Genomic DNA, 15,695 nt, shown 5'->3' with positions numbered 1-15,695 from the left:
GAGTTCGATCCACAGCGCTGGAGCGAATTTTTCTTCTTTAATAACCATTGTTACCATAACAGATAAATTGTATTGTATTTTTTATTCATTGTTCTATATTTTATTTTTATTAATTCAATATCCTAGAAGTTTCACGCAATCATTGGGATTTCCCTAATCTCATATAAATTTTTTTGTCAATGTCATACCACATTTATGGTCATACAACAATATAAAATCTGAAACATAATAAATTAAATTTGTCTATAATAATAAGCAAGTAATATCCGACAAAATCTTTAGACATAGGACATAGACCTATATTTTGTACATGCAGAAATAATGATAGTCAGCGACGTTGAAAATATATAATTAAACTTGTAAATTACTTTAAAATTCCACACAACAATCAAAGTTCACACTATATAGCACAGCTATATAGCTACTTTCTGTAGAATTCTGCACACTTGGCAACACTGGTTACTATGATAACTCATGGACCTTTTGGATATCGAATTTCTGAACCAATTCAATCAAATGTGTTACAAAATTGTTATTATCTATGATTGTTTTATGCTCTAAATAATTTATACTCGAAATTTCCTTAAAATAGAGTCAATTTAATTACGTTTTCTTGTGGTCAGTAAAGTAAGAACTATTATCATTCTTTAAATATTATTGCAAAGTGATTATATCACGTAGTACCTACAGAGAGTGAAAATGGCGTCCGATAATGAAGCATCTTGTGTTTGTGACCCAAATTTTGCAGTTATCTGCTCGTTCCTAGAAAAGTTTGCTAAATCATGTGGGATTACATATCCAAATTTCCTGGAACTTCAAGAAATGCTGGAGAATTCTCAGGAAGGTTAGCATATATGTTATCTTAAGAAGTACACAGTTTTTGACAAAAGCGTCCTTATAAGAATTGAAAGGTGTTTGTTTTTGTGTTTGTCAAAACGTTTTGTGCGTGAGATTTAATTTGCTTATGGATCAAGTTGAAGTTAGGTTGTAAGGTATTTTGAGTTCTGGAAGCTTGTTTGTTTGTATCTAGTTTATTAAGGCAGTGGAATTTCGTGATGACATATTTTGCGTACACCGCAAGAGGTAAAGGTGCTGCCATCATTGATAATCATGATACATGCTACACAGCGGGAGTTTTGAATTCGTTTGGATTCTTTTGTATTTGTTTATTATTTCTACGTGAAAGTTGAAATGCCTTGATATAACATATTTGTTTCATTGAATTTGATGTACATGGATTGATATGCTTGGCCAGTGTGGAAATGTAAAGTTGACATTTCGAAGTAGTACCTATTGTCACTATGTTAAACATCTTAATATTTATTCTCTTGAGAAATACAGTTTTGAATTTTTACGTTACGTTATTCATTATATTTCATTACGTTTTCGGAAGATAGGGCCTATAGCTATGACAAAGTAGAGATAAACTACACAATGCTATATGATTGGAAACATTTGGAATGTACTGATTTTTTGAGCAACTTTATTTAGATTATGTATAGATTTTTGTAAGTCATCCTCTGAGCTGGCTAACAGGACTTGATCATCAGCGTAAACCAATGTATCTAATTTTTAGTTGGGGGTTAATTTATATCATTGCTGCACCTTCAAAATCCGCTGTGTGCTATGAGAAAGAAACAAGTATTAGCACTTTTCATTCCATTGATTTTCAAAGCTACTTTCGGTATAATTTCAGTCATTTGTATTGTTTCATTGTCTTATTATTATGAGCAAATTGTACTGTTGGTGGTATAAGGATTAACATGATTTTTAGTTAAAGAGTATGTTATTAGAGTCTAAAGGATGAATTATGTCACTTGTTATCTGTTCTATCTTTCTACAGGCCTACCATACCAATAATTTCGTCGCTGATGTTTGTAGGTAGATGTTAAATAATAGGCTAAATTTGTTTTTTTTTTTTTCATAAGTTTTTTTATGTAAATCTATTTCAAAATTTCCTTGTAGCTTCTTTTGTTTTATGAGATAAGTTTTTTTTTAACTCTGAGGAACGAAATAAGATGTTAGTTATACCATCCAAAAAAGATTTTTTTTATCGAAGCCAACTCATACTCCGCTTATACACCTTTAAGCCTTGATACGAGGTCTGTGCACCTCGCAGTTACAGAAACCACTCACTATCTCTCGTATAGCCTGGAATTATGCGAGCCGGGTTTGCACCTTGCAACTCGCATGTGTCGGTTCAGAAAAACCAAGGCTTTGAGTGCTATGCATAGACATTTCACTAGCCCACACTACGAGCGTGCTAAACTAGCCCCGGCTATCGAGTGATTACTCGTACAGGATTCAAATCATATCATATCGCTAACACTGGTTTCTTCTTCTTCTATGGTACAACAGCCTTCTTAGGCCAAGACCGCCTCAATGATTCTCCTCCATCTGATTCTGTCCCGTGCTTCATTTTTCCAGCGGCTTACTCCGATTGACTTCAAATCTTTTTCAACATCGTCGAGCTATCTTGTTGCTGGTCGTCCCACTTTTCTCACTGTGTAGAATGGGTCGGTAAGAGTGACTTTTTTACATGGGCTATCATCATCCATCCTATATAGATGGCCTAGCCATCTCAGTCTGTTGGCCTTGATCACTTTAATTATATTCGCATCATTATACAAATTGTATAATTCAGTGTTATATCTGATACGCCAGGTACCCTCTTCATTTACTGAGCCATAAACTTTAACACTGGTTTATAAATACGAAAAACGTTAGTTCGCTGATCATCCACTGCAAGCCCGCGCTAAGAATGTCTATGAATATGGCCCTAAGTGTTCACTGTGTTCAGAACTCTCCTCAGTCATACCAACATAACTTTGGTGACATTACCAACGTTGCATAATACGAATCTGTGATAGTTTAGGTTAGTTTAGACTTTTGTTAATGCCTTCCATATCTGTGACAGGGTAGGTTAGGTTAGTCTAGTCTAGTGTAGTCTAGTAGTCTAATCTTGTCTTTTGTTGTGCCTTGAATATATACGAATCTGAGCAGGATTTTAAAACTCTGAGCAAAGGCTGGTGATTTTTTGTTTTGTGATGTCGGTACTCTTCTGTAATAAAGTAGTGTAAAGGCGGATTTTCACTTCTGAAATCATCAGAACTAACTGTGCACTAGTTTCACCGTCATTTTAATACTTCTTACTATAACCTTCAGAATCCTGAGAACTATACTATACTTCATACATCATTATGATGTAAAATGTATGTGCAGAGACCCGAAGTGTAGTAGGCCTATAATACACCAGCATTTGTGCCCTAACTGTAATATGCAGAATTTTTTCTCATGTCAGTGACTTTTTTTTTTTTTTTTGAGGTGTAGAATTATATTGAACTTTAAAAATAAAACAACAAATATCTCAGGATTCAGGACAATATGTATTTTCCTTTGAGGTTTTGATGTATAACATCCACATCCTGAATGAATTATCTGGATGATAGAGACACTGTCTGTGACTACAGTACTTATGTTTTGAATTTGAATAATTCTTTACTCAAATTTTGAATTTACAGACATCCCAACTTGTACTCATCTTTACTACAAGAATATACTTCAAAACAAAACAAACTTGCCTGAAAATTCTTAAATATAAAAATAAATTAACAAAACAATGCTCGTTTTGTTGACATTTGGCCCCATTGTTGTTGGAAATGCATCACAAAAGTGCAAGCAACTGAACTGGTCAGCTTCTTTTGCTTTGTTCACATTTAAGGGCACATTTATATCTTATGAAGTGAATAAATATAACATTGGTCACACAACAGTCTCTGGTTTCTTCATCTCATGTAGCTATGTTATTTAAGATTAACTGTGTTCGAGTTGATTTTCTTATTAAAAAGAAAACGTGGCAATGTTCGAGTTGATTTTATTATTAAAAAGAAAACGTGCCATCATTTCCACCACCTTCACCACCATTATCATGTAGGCTACAGTCCCAGAAAAAAAATTGGTTCGACCCTTGAAGATCCTTACAGGGCACACAGTTCACACCACAATGATGTAACAACGGTTTTCAATGCAGTATTATTTGAATAGTATTAACTTACAGGAAGGTATTTCAAAACTAATACAAAAAGCACGAAATTAATCTGAAAATAAGATCATATTAATGCCTAAGAGTCATTATGAAACATAGTATGTGTAGTACCGTATGACAACCCTGATTCACTGGTCAACAAAATGAAACATATTTTTTTTGTTAAAAAATAAAGAATGGGTGATTCTTATAGCATTTTTCGTGCTGATTTCAAATATGTTTTCAAAATTCTTTTGTCACACAGGGTTTTTGAGTAATTATATGAAATGTAATTCAGATATTTCTAGTATTGATACCTTGTAACATTTTACCTAAAATCATATTTATTTACTTAAAATGTATGTGAAATAGATTCTAGGCTATACTTGGTTTGGGAAACATCTCTTTTGAGTGTCCAGCTGTAGTCTGCCAGATTATTTGGGCTCCATTTTTCCTGGTAGTGCTTTTCCATTTCAGAAAAATCCTGATGAAAATGTTCCCCATGTTTGTCACTCACTACTCGAAGATTTTGAGGAAAAAAAGTAGATGAAAATCCAAGAAGTTATTTTGAGAGACATACTACACTCCATCACGTTATAGTTCTGAAGCAGTTCGCTGACAAGTTCTCTCTAATCTTCTGTGCTGTAGTTCCTAGAAAGTAACAGTCTGTTGAATGATCCTTAGGTTTCCGGCATGTCATTGGAACTGGAAAAGGCATATGATAATATCCTTTTATCCAACCAGTTAATATAATTACATGGAGCACAACATATTTCATGGGTCCAGTTCCTGTCCTCATCTATTTTGAAATCAAAGTAACACTTGTAAGCTCTTTTAACTAGTGTAGTAAAAATTCGCCTAGGCCTATATGCTTTCAGAGTTAATTAACCATAAATGTAACAAAAATTGTTTATGTGATTTATATAATAACTTATTTCGAGGTATGTTTCACTTTATAAGATACTTTTACCACACTTAAAATTAGGACAAAGAAAACACGGGTTATGAAATTTGTTCCATATTTTAAGTTCCAACTCAACTGAGAATTAATACTAACTCTCACAGTCTTATGAGGAATAAAATTTATTTTTATAAATTCTGACTTCTCAGGCAACAATGCTCTAAAGTTATAGGTCAAATGTTAAAGCAATAAGATGAAATATTTGAAATATTTTCATTCCATTAGCATGTTAAGGACTGTATATAGCAATAAAAATTGCTCAGTTTTTATAAAATTATAAACAAATGGTGGGTGGTAGAAAAATTCTGACTTCATTTTAGGAATCAGCAGATGAAATTACATAATAAACAGCAGAAATTTTACATTTAACAAAATCACTGTTGACCATTGTTATGATAGCACTTATAGCTCTGTGCTTGCTTGTCGACTACAAACTTCAGGGTTCGGAACTTCGGATACTGTTGAGGAAAGAGTTTTTTTTTTATGTAATGAATTCTATTTTACTGTAAGATTTATATTCATCTACTATTAAGAAAGATTAATTTTCATATCATCTTTTTAAATGCCTTTCGGATTATGACAACAATCGATATAAAATTAATTTCAGTAACTGCCAAAGCAATCTCGTGTGTACCACTGCTTTGGAGCACTGAGCATGTACAATGCATTGAATTTAAAACTTAAAAAATTCAGGTGGGCCTTTTTTTTTCTTTCTGGAACTATGAAGAGTACTTGTGACTAGTCAGTGAAAGTTCGGTGATAATATTGAGATAGTATTGCTCACTCTAAGGCACTGCGTTATGTATAAGGAAGCAGTGAAACAGTACTGCTCACTGTCAGACGCTGCATTTTAGAAGGAAGCAGTAGGCCTACCTCTGTACTCTTTTTAATACTAAACATGTGGAAAGAAGTCTATAAATAAATTACAGTGCACAATAATTCTGAGCACAGATTAATGCGATGGAAAGAAAAGAAAGAAAAGGAGAGACAGGACAGATCTCAAATTCGAGATCTCCCTGCTACAAGTTCGTCGTTTAAGCTTTAGGGTGATTTCATGCCAAACCAACCAAAAAATTAAAGAATTCAACTTGATTACCTTGGATTTTAATGATACTTTCAGGAATCATTCTCCCTAAAGGTCTGAATTAAAATACTTTATTTGTAGAAAAAAAATTATCTCGTTAGGTTTTGATGTAATTCATTTTTAAAATCTGCACAACACAGGAACAAGTCAACAAGTACAAACTATCATAAACACAGAAACAGCAATACAAAACACACAAAGTGAACATCACGAATACATAAGACAAAACATAATAGGAAACATATACAAAATAAACAACCCACAATAAACAAACAAGAACATAAAACAATAAGTACCTTAAAGACAAAATAAGAAGAACATAACCAAACTTTCATCAAAGCAGACAAAGGAAATTGCACAGTAATCCTACACAAACAAGTTAGCCTATAGGGGAGAGTGTTGTACCTATGGACAGTTGTATGTCTGGACAGGGGGTTTATTTGAATTTTGGGTAGGAAATTTTGTGTTGTTTTTTCCTTATTACGTTTACATCCTGAGTCTGTTGGCAATCCTATTGGAGAGAATCTGTTAAAGCCCTACGTATTGTCTATGATAATGCTAGAATAAGAAATTGCGATTAAAAAGTAAGTATTTTTACAAATATTTGAATTTTATTTCTAATTTATACTTAAAATTTAAAAAGTAGTTATGGTATAAGTAATATACTTTCATATATGTATTTTCATTCTAGCTGACAGGATGTTTTGAAACATAACCTGATTTCTGTTCATTGACTTAAATTTTTTCAGCAGTCAGCTCTGGACAAGCATAATGCTGTAGTACCTGTGGACATGTCCAAAGGTACAACATAGTGTTTTCTGATTAGATTTTATTATTCTGGATTGATGTTGACTACAGATCGTTGTTACTTTGAAAATTCATTAGTTATTATAGATGGAAGTCACATAATACTGTCCTATGCTCTGTTATAGTGCTGCGGAACAAGACAGGTGTGAAAAGAAAACAAATGAACTTGGGGTCCTTGAAAGAAGCAATTCATGCTGTCTTGGATGGCCAGTCTATAAGAGATGCAGCTGCTGAATTTTCAATTTCAAAATCAACCCTGTGGCATTATTATAAGGCACATCAGAGGTCAAGAAGTAAAACTATATCTGTAGAACTTCGAAAGAATGATGCAAAATTAGTGTTTGCAAAAGAGCAAGAGGAAGAACTATCAAATTATTTGAAAACAACTGCTAGACTCCACTATGGATTAACTAAGGAGGATTGTAGGGTACTTGCTTTTCAATATGCTGAAGTTAATAAAGTAAATTTTCCAGAACAGTGGAAAGTTGAAAATGCAGCGAGAATGAGTTGGCTTACGGGATTTCTAAAAAGATTTCCTGCCTTATCACTTAGAAAGCCAGAGCCGACAAGATGTACGAGCTTTAATAAGACTAATGTCAAGGCATTTTTTGATAATTATAAAGCTGTTTTGTCAAGGAAACCATTTTCACGTGATAGAATATACAATATGAATGAAAGTGGAAATTCAACTGTACATACCCCACCCAAAATAATAGCACCCAAAGGTATTAAATAGATAGGCAGTGTCACATCTGGTGAACATGGTGTTAATGTCACGATGATAGCAGCCATCGATGCTACTGGTAATCATGTTCTTCCAATGCTAATTTTCCTCCGTGTTCACTTCAAGGACCACATGTTGAAAGACACACCACCAGGAACCATTGGAGGAGCAAACCCTTCAGGATGGACAAACGAAAACTTGTTAATAAAATATCTAGATCATTTCGTACTGTATGTAAAGCCATCAAAACAAGACCCAATAATTTTGATTCTGGACAATCATGAAAGCCATATTTATTTTGCAGCTATTGAAAAGTGCAGAAGTAATGGGATAATACTTGTGACACTTCCGCCACATGCTTCCCATAAATTACAGCTGTTAGACCAAACAGTTTTTGGGCCATACAAAACGCACTACAACAGTGCCGTATCAGAATGGATGTTCAGCAACCCGGGAAAACCCCTTAGCACCTACTAAGTGAACGAGATTTGTGAGAAAGCCTTTCTACTGGCATTTACTTCTCAGAATATTATTAAAGGATTCGAAGTAACTTACATGTTTCCTGTAAATGAAAATGGGTTCAGAGAAGATGAGTTTCTGTCTTCCTACATGACAGATAGGCCATTACCAAATCCTAATTTGCCAAAGTGTTCTTCTTTCTCCTCTCCTCAGCCATCATCACTATCTATGGAAGTGACAAAGCTTGGAAACATCACAGCTTCCAATCCAGACATTGTTTCGCCCCATGAGATTCGTCTTTTCCCAAAAGCTGACCCATGCAAAAGTCAAAGAGGGAGGTCAAGGGTTTTGACAGACACTCCAAAAACGGAAGAAGTAGAAAAATGTAGGCCTAAAGAGAAAATAAAACTGGTCTAAAAAACGCAATGTCAAAAAGTCTTGTTTATCCCAGTTTGGAAGATGAAAGTGACGAGGATGAAATAGAATTACCATCATCATCATCAGATGCTGAGACCTGAGAAGAAATGCAAGAGGAACTCAACAGAAGTCTGGCCGAAAATCTTGAGAAAGAAAAGCTGTATGAAGGTAGAATAATTATTGGAAAAGGAGATTTTTTGTTAGTAAAGTTGGCTGGGAAAAAAAGAATTGTGTTTTATGTTGCTGAGTTGGTTAGAGTAATGAGATCAGAGTTTCAAGTTAAATATCTGAAACGCATACCAAACACTAACAGATTTGTTCATGGGAATGAAGATGTTTATGACATAAATGCAGATGACATTGAAATGAAACTTCCAAAACCAATTTCTATAGGAGGTTCTGAGCGGCAAATGTCTCTGCTGTCTTTCTGTATTGACTTCACTGCATATGATGTGAAATAATTGTCTACTGTTTATGTTTCACTGCTTTTGAAATATGTAGTAGACTTGAAATTGTTTGTGTTTCAATAACCATTTAAAGTTGTAAATCTTTTGTTTCATACCATGTATTAAATGTTGAGAAACTAATTTTTTTTGATGTAGTCCTAGATTTTGTAATATGTTCAGCTGCATATTAAGTGCCTCAATTCAATGTATGAAGTACCTATTTTTGTTCTGTATGTATTAGTTTTAGGAATTTTGTGTATAAAATGACAATGTCCAAAGGTACATCACTGTATTGTACCTTTGGACAAATTACTTATCACCATTTAAAGATTATATAAAAAAAAGTGACAAAACTCATCTCTGTAAAATTGAAAATAAAGAAGAACTACTGATAATTTGACTGTATAAATTGGGTGTCATTGCAATGCGTGGTGCTCAAGAAAAATACTGTTAAATACAATTTCTCCAAAGGTACAGCACTCACAATAAAATAGAAACATATTTCAAGGAGAACAACATCATAGAACTCAAAAACGACCTCACAACACAGTATCACAACATAATAAAAAAACAATAAACAAAAACAGACACACAATTCCGAACAAGAAACAACAACTAAAACCAAACAAACCAGAAGCACCTAAACTAAACACACCCGAAAATACATAAAGAAAATACACCTATCAGACCATTAGTCAATCACCAAAACGTACCAACACACAAACAACACAAACAAATACAACCACACAGGCATATACAAACTCAAATGCAACATGTGCAATAACTTCTATATAGGACAGACAGACAGACAGACAGATCATTTCAAACACATTACAAAGAATACATCACAGCCATAACAAAATTACAGAACACTTCCACATATGCAGAACACATCACAAATGCCAACCACACCTACAGCAAAATAAACACAGACATGGAAATTCTACATATTCAACTGAAAAAACCAGAAACTAAACACACTAGAACAATACAAAATATACAGACACACAAAAATACACCCGCATGAAATCCTCAACACACAACTCAATTTCAGAACACGCACACACTTTTTGACTTCACATTACACTACACAAACACACTCCCACCGGAAATGCAATGAGAAAGTGCGAAGACCAGGACCACCCAGTTCTGAAGATAGCCCACAATAGGTTGAAACTAGTCAACAAGGTACCGTAACCTAATATTTAACACGTGAAAGCAATAAACTATATTATTCCGAAAAAAAAAAAGTTCTTTTGTTTACAGTAACATTCAATTTTTGAATAATTCTGATTCTGTAAGTCCTACAGAGTTGTTCTACACCTCATTTTAAAAGGAATTTTATAAGGTTTAATTTGATATACTACTTGACTCTCTTTGGTTAAAAAAAAAATTGACGTCTAAAAACTTAAAAAAATTTGAGATAGTAATTTTTTTTTATTTTGCAAAAAAAAAAATGTTTTCAGTATTGTTACAAACTATGAAACTTGAAACTTTTAGAGTGGAATCTCAATGGAATCAGAAGATAAAAAATGTATTCTAGGCCAAATGTGATTATACTTTAAAATTTTAATTTAGGTAAGTTACCAAGTGTTACAGAACTTAATGAAACCCACATATTATAAATCAAACTTAATACAAGGGTAGATACAAGTTAAAGATTTTACCTAATAAAATAATAGTTTTCGAGCATTTTGTACTTCTATTGTCAAACCTCTTGTTTCTTCTCTGCTGATTTTAAAAGTACTTTCTTGTTTGTTCTTTGAGTTTCAGATCCTGTTAGCCAATAAATTCTTTCTATTGTAGGATCCATTTGGTCAATACTGCAATTTTGTGCACATATAATATGTCAGAAAATTGGGAATATTTGAATGACGAAGGTCCATTTGGTTCCAAAAAACTTAGTTTTACTTCATTGCCTTCTACCCCCTAATACACAACCTAGTCATCATTAATTGCAGTAATGGCATGTAACAAAACCAACAGTGTTGTTGATATCCACATTATTATCAGTGTCATCTGCTGTTACCATTACTTTATGCTCGAGTCCTCTGAAAATGAATAACTCTCTACGGAAACTCTAGTCTCATTTACAGGATTATAACTGTGGAATTGTTGAGTATTATTTATTGTTTTTACTGATTGAAAGCTACTCTTCTGGATTTTTTCCTCCGTCTCGTGTTCCTCCTTAGTGGAATATAAAAGATTAATGTTTGTGATACTGTCTTTAGCCCAATCATGCAGTTGGTGAGGGTTCATGATTTGTTCATTATAGACCATAGGAAGACTTGCCAGTGCTGCTAAACATTGTACTGCTCCTCCCACGCCATTACACGCATTTTTCCCATGTGAGGAAGCGAAAAAAAGAAATTCCACTCACCTTAATGTTAAATTCTTTCTCATGATGACAAAGATTAAGGAAATTGGACTTATTTTTGTACTCAGATGCTCCTTCGTCTGAAAAGTAATGAAGCTACTCAGGTTTTCGAAGCAATTTCAGTTTTAAGAAGTCAATCATGAAGCAATGGAATAAATGAACAGCAACAGTATCATGAGAATATAATCAGACATAACCAAGCTTAAGTGCACCAACTTTTTGCTCTTCTCATCTACATTGTATATAACACACATTTATGTAGTGTCGCTTGAGCATTGTTCCAATGAAATTCTTGCGCAGCATTTTGAAGTATAAATTAATAATTCTCAGCAAAGTCACAAACTACAATACACTCATTTTGAGGTATATTTGCTTTCAGATGTTGCAAATAGGCAGATTGTTAAGTAGCCATAAATGAATGTCTTAAAAGTTTTGATAAACTCTCAAACAAGTCATCAAAAAATTTTTGTAGTGGTTTTTAGTAGAGACTTATTATCAATCTGCATCCATTGTTTGAAAGTCACATTTTCAAGACTGTTTATCTCAAAAGGTCTTCAAACCTTATAACTTAGAAACTGGAATAAAATAGTCGTGTTGATGTCCGAGCACGAGCTTCTGCTCTTTCAGGCTGCAATGCCTAATGTAGTATAAATCTTGTGTATTAAACAAATAAATTTGAAATTTGAAATGTACAGTAGACCTACAACATTTTTATCATTACTCCTGATCCGATTGAGATCTCACTCTAAAAGTTTCAGGTTTTGTAGTTTGTAATAATAGTGAAAAAAAAAATATATATATTTTTCCAAAATTGTTAAAAACACTATCTCAAAATTTTTTTTTAGTTTCTTGAGTTTTCCTTTTATTTTACTAAATATAGTCAAGTTGCATATCAAATTGAAGCTCTTGAAATTCCCTTTAAAATGAGGTGTAAAACAAATTATTCTGTAGGACTTACAAACTTCCACTTGAAACCGAATCATCAAGTGATACAGAAGGGGAAAATGGAAATGTGAGATGGAAAATCTTGACTGTTAACCTAAGTTGTGACTGAAATTGGCTATTATCTCTTTGTGAATAGTAGTCTTACAATAATTTGTATTAGGTCTTAATGTTGTCGTACATAAGATATGTATCTGGTTCTATAATTTTTTTAGATAGGCTAAACTTTCTATGTACAAAAAAAAAAAAAAGGGCAAGATAGAAACATGAGTGTCAATGTAGAAATGACTGTTTTCAGACTCTCGTTTATGAAAAAGTTGAATTGTTTGAATTTTATTATCATATACTTACTGGCTTTTAAGGAACCCGGAGGTTCATTGCCGCCCTCACATAAGTCCGCCATTGGTCCCTGTCCTGAGCAAGATTAATCCAGTCTCTATGATTGTACATTGAAATTATTTCCTTGATGTTCTGTGACCAATTACTCCTGTATAGTACCAGGTCTACTGGCAGCAACCTGTACAGCTCCTCACTGTTACGTGGAAGTGTTATGCAGTAGGGTACGTTCCCTCACTGGTGAAATTCATGTGTGGGGTTTGCACTGTTATCACTTACCTCAGTTTTCGAAATGTTGCCCCCCCCCTCCCCCCCGCCTACGCGAATTTTCGACAACTTCTCCAACACGAAAATTTAACAAATGTATTGTTTATAAATATCCTTTGTTCGATTATAAACAGTGGTCGAGGCAGATATTTATGGTCGTGGTGGGCAGGCGGTAAGTGAAAATAAGACAACGGTTGAAGAAGGTATTTATGGTCAGTCATGGGCGGGTAGTAATCTGCTACACGATATTTCCTAGACCTGTACAACCACGAAAAAGAACCTGGTGTACATTGAGTCTAGGAGTAGCTGGCTGTTTGTGTCCAGCTACTACAACAACTACAAAATGTTGTTCAAGTATAGCATAATGAATTTTTGACACCAATTGTAAAATTTTATCATTACTGCAGCAACATTCATTGTTGGAAATTGATGCTGTCTTCACTTGAATGCTGTGTTTTATTTCCTAAGAGGCTGTTGTTGCAAATTTTGCCATTTAGGTTTTCTGATTAATAAAAATTGCATGAGATCAGTTTTGGTGATGTTTATTGAGTATAATCCATAACTGATTATGTAATAATTCTATAAGTATATTCATACTTCTTACATTTTTATATATGGGTCCAGTAGCAAGATTTTTTTTTTTTTTTTTTTTTGCCAGGAAGTCAGCCTTCTCATTACCTACTATTTCACAGTGTGAGAGTATCCATTGAACTACCTCTTTACAAAGGCCTTGTAGCATTTTAAGAGCAGAAAGAATTTCTCTTACTCGTCTGTTTTCTGGAGGACTTGTTGTTAGTGCTTGGAGTCCAGATTTACAATCACTAAGTATAACCACTTTGTTAAATTTATGTGATGAAAAGCTGTTTCAGGGGTGTATTGATTGCTTCTAATTCACCATCATAATAAGTGGACAGTGATCCAAGAGAGATGTAAAAGCTAAATTTGAAATATCACCAGCTTAATCTAACTACAATGAGGATGTTCAGTGGATTGCTGTTTTAGTTCAAGTGTCCGAAATGTATTAACACAGAAAATACACTTTAAATAAAGAATAATTATGAACTACAAACAGAGACAGTACACTCTTAAAAATAAGTACATGTTACATATACGTACATTTGAACGAAAGTGCATTCCAGAGACATTCTACTCATATTATAAGACACAAAAATAGACTAATCACTTTGCAGCCCTAATAATCGACTTTCCTGGCAGCATTCTTGGAAATTTGGTAATCTTGACATTATCACAGACGGAAAGCTTGGAGTTCGCAAGCTTCTGCATGCATGTTTTCATTCTTCTAATGTTAATGCCTACGAAAATTGTTGTGGATGTTTACTTTAAATAACCTGTCTGCAAGCTTTGGCATTCACGTTGTGTTTGCATTTACTTTTCATTGCGAATAGCCCTTAGTGCATTGTTTTGGAAAAATTCAATGTGGTGATTTTATTAACTCAATATCTACCACAGATGAGTGGGATCAGAACCTAAGATGTCTACATTCACCAGGGATGACAGGTTTCTGGTTCTGCATATTTTACGAGATCGCAACATGTACAGACCAGAAATAATCTCGAAGCAGTGAGGAATGTCACTGTGAGTAAGAGGACTGTTAGACGAAGCTAGTATGACCTCAACAAGACCAGCAATTTCTCTACTGCTCACCCCCAGCACTGGGCAGTATGATTACCGTTTGCGTACCAACACCAGAATTGAGCTGTGTACCTGTCTGTGGTCAGTAGTGCTGTTCATGGATGAATCACGATTTTGTCTCTGGGCACCAGATGTTAGAGAGAGAGAGAGAGAGAGAGAGAGAGAGAGAGAGAGAGAGAGAGAGGGAGAGTATGGAGAAGACACCTCCTTTGGCAGTAGCATATTTATCTACAATAATCTCACTAGGGGTTTTGATTTATCTAGAGAAAATCAAAGCTCTAGTGGGATTTAATTGACTGTTACACGATTAGAAGAAAGTATATAAAGATTAGGAGAAATAAAGTATTCCAATACAATAAAATATTGACTTACTAAACTGTCTTGAAGATATTATTGTATCATCTCATCATTACAAATATTCCGCTAGATGTCGGTAGTGTGTTATCATGAGCTGTTCTTTTGTATCAGTTGTGCCAACTATACAATTTTCATTGACCTCTATGGACGATTACTAGTCAAGAAGGCTTTGTTGATTCAGTTTCATTTTTATTAAGATAGTTGCATTCCACTTCGATTATCGATATATGTTAAACTATCTATAATTTCATACAGCAGAAGCTATTACATGCTTAAATAATGTAAACAAGATAAATGATAGAAAAGTTTTAATTAAGAATGATGAAATAAACATGAATCATTTTAAAAGGTACAATTATTGGAAGTACAATGTTAACAAAGAAACAAATGCTAGGGATATGATAAAAAATACTAAGGAGGTGATAAAATTTGTAGGATAATCAGCCTTGATCGATTGAAACACGTTGATCCGTACCGATTTATTGGTCAAAAGTAGTATGATGTAATAAAAGTGTAATAGTTTGTACTATTATTTCGTATGACGACACTTGTTTATAACACAAATTTTATGCCCCTTGGATGATGATGTAACTGAGTTCTACTGTAATTAATTTCTCCTAGACATAGGGTAGCATGTACCAAATAAACTTAATCAGTGTGATAAGAATGACAATGTGTGAAGCACAGAATTTAGTCAAAATTCAATAAAAATTTGCATTACTTTCATAACATAGTATAATGGTGTGTATAAAGGGGATAGACTGACATGCCTCCTTTTAATATTGCTCTAGAGATGGTAATAAGGGAGACAGAATTACAAATGAGAAGCAAGTTATAGTGT

General features: G+C 33.8%; 1 protein-coding gene across 1 annotated transcript in view; it reads left to right on the top strand.

Annotated features, from left to right (window-relative positions):
* Window positions 1–694: 694 nt before the first annotated feature.
* Window positions 695–15,695, top strand: part of LOC138716306 (microtubule-associated protein futsch) — an 84,895-nt gene continuing 69,894 nt past the window's right edge. Inside the window, exon 1 of the mRNA XM_069849242.1 lies at window positions 695–844. Coding sequence (XP_069705343.1) covers window positions 700–844 — 145 coding nt within the window. The 5' untranslated portion in view covers window positions 695–699. The remainder of the gene's footprint in view (window positions 845–15,695) is intronic.

Source organism: Periplaneta americana, chromosome 16 (assembly GCF_040183065.1).
Source record: "Periplaneta americana isolate PAMFEO1 chromosome 16, P.americana_PAMFEO1_priV1, whole genome shotgun sequence".
Lineage (NCBI taxonomy): Eukaryota > Metazoa > Arthropoda > Insecta > Blattodea > Blattidae > Periplaneta > Periplaneta americana.
The sequence above is the reverse complement of the archived record's forward strand: the minus strand, read 5'-3'. Positions and strand labels throughout refer to the sequence as shown.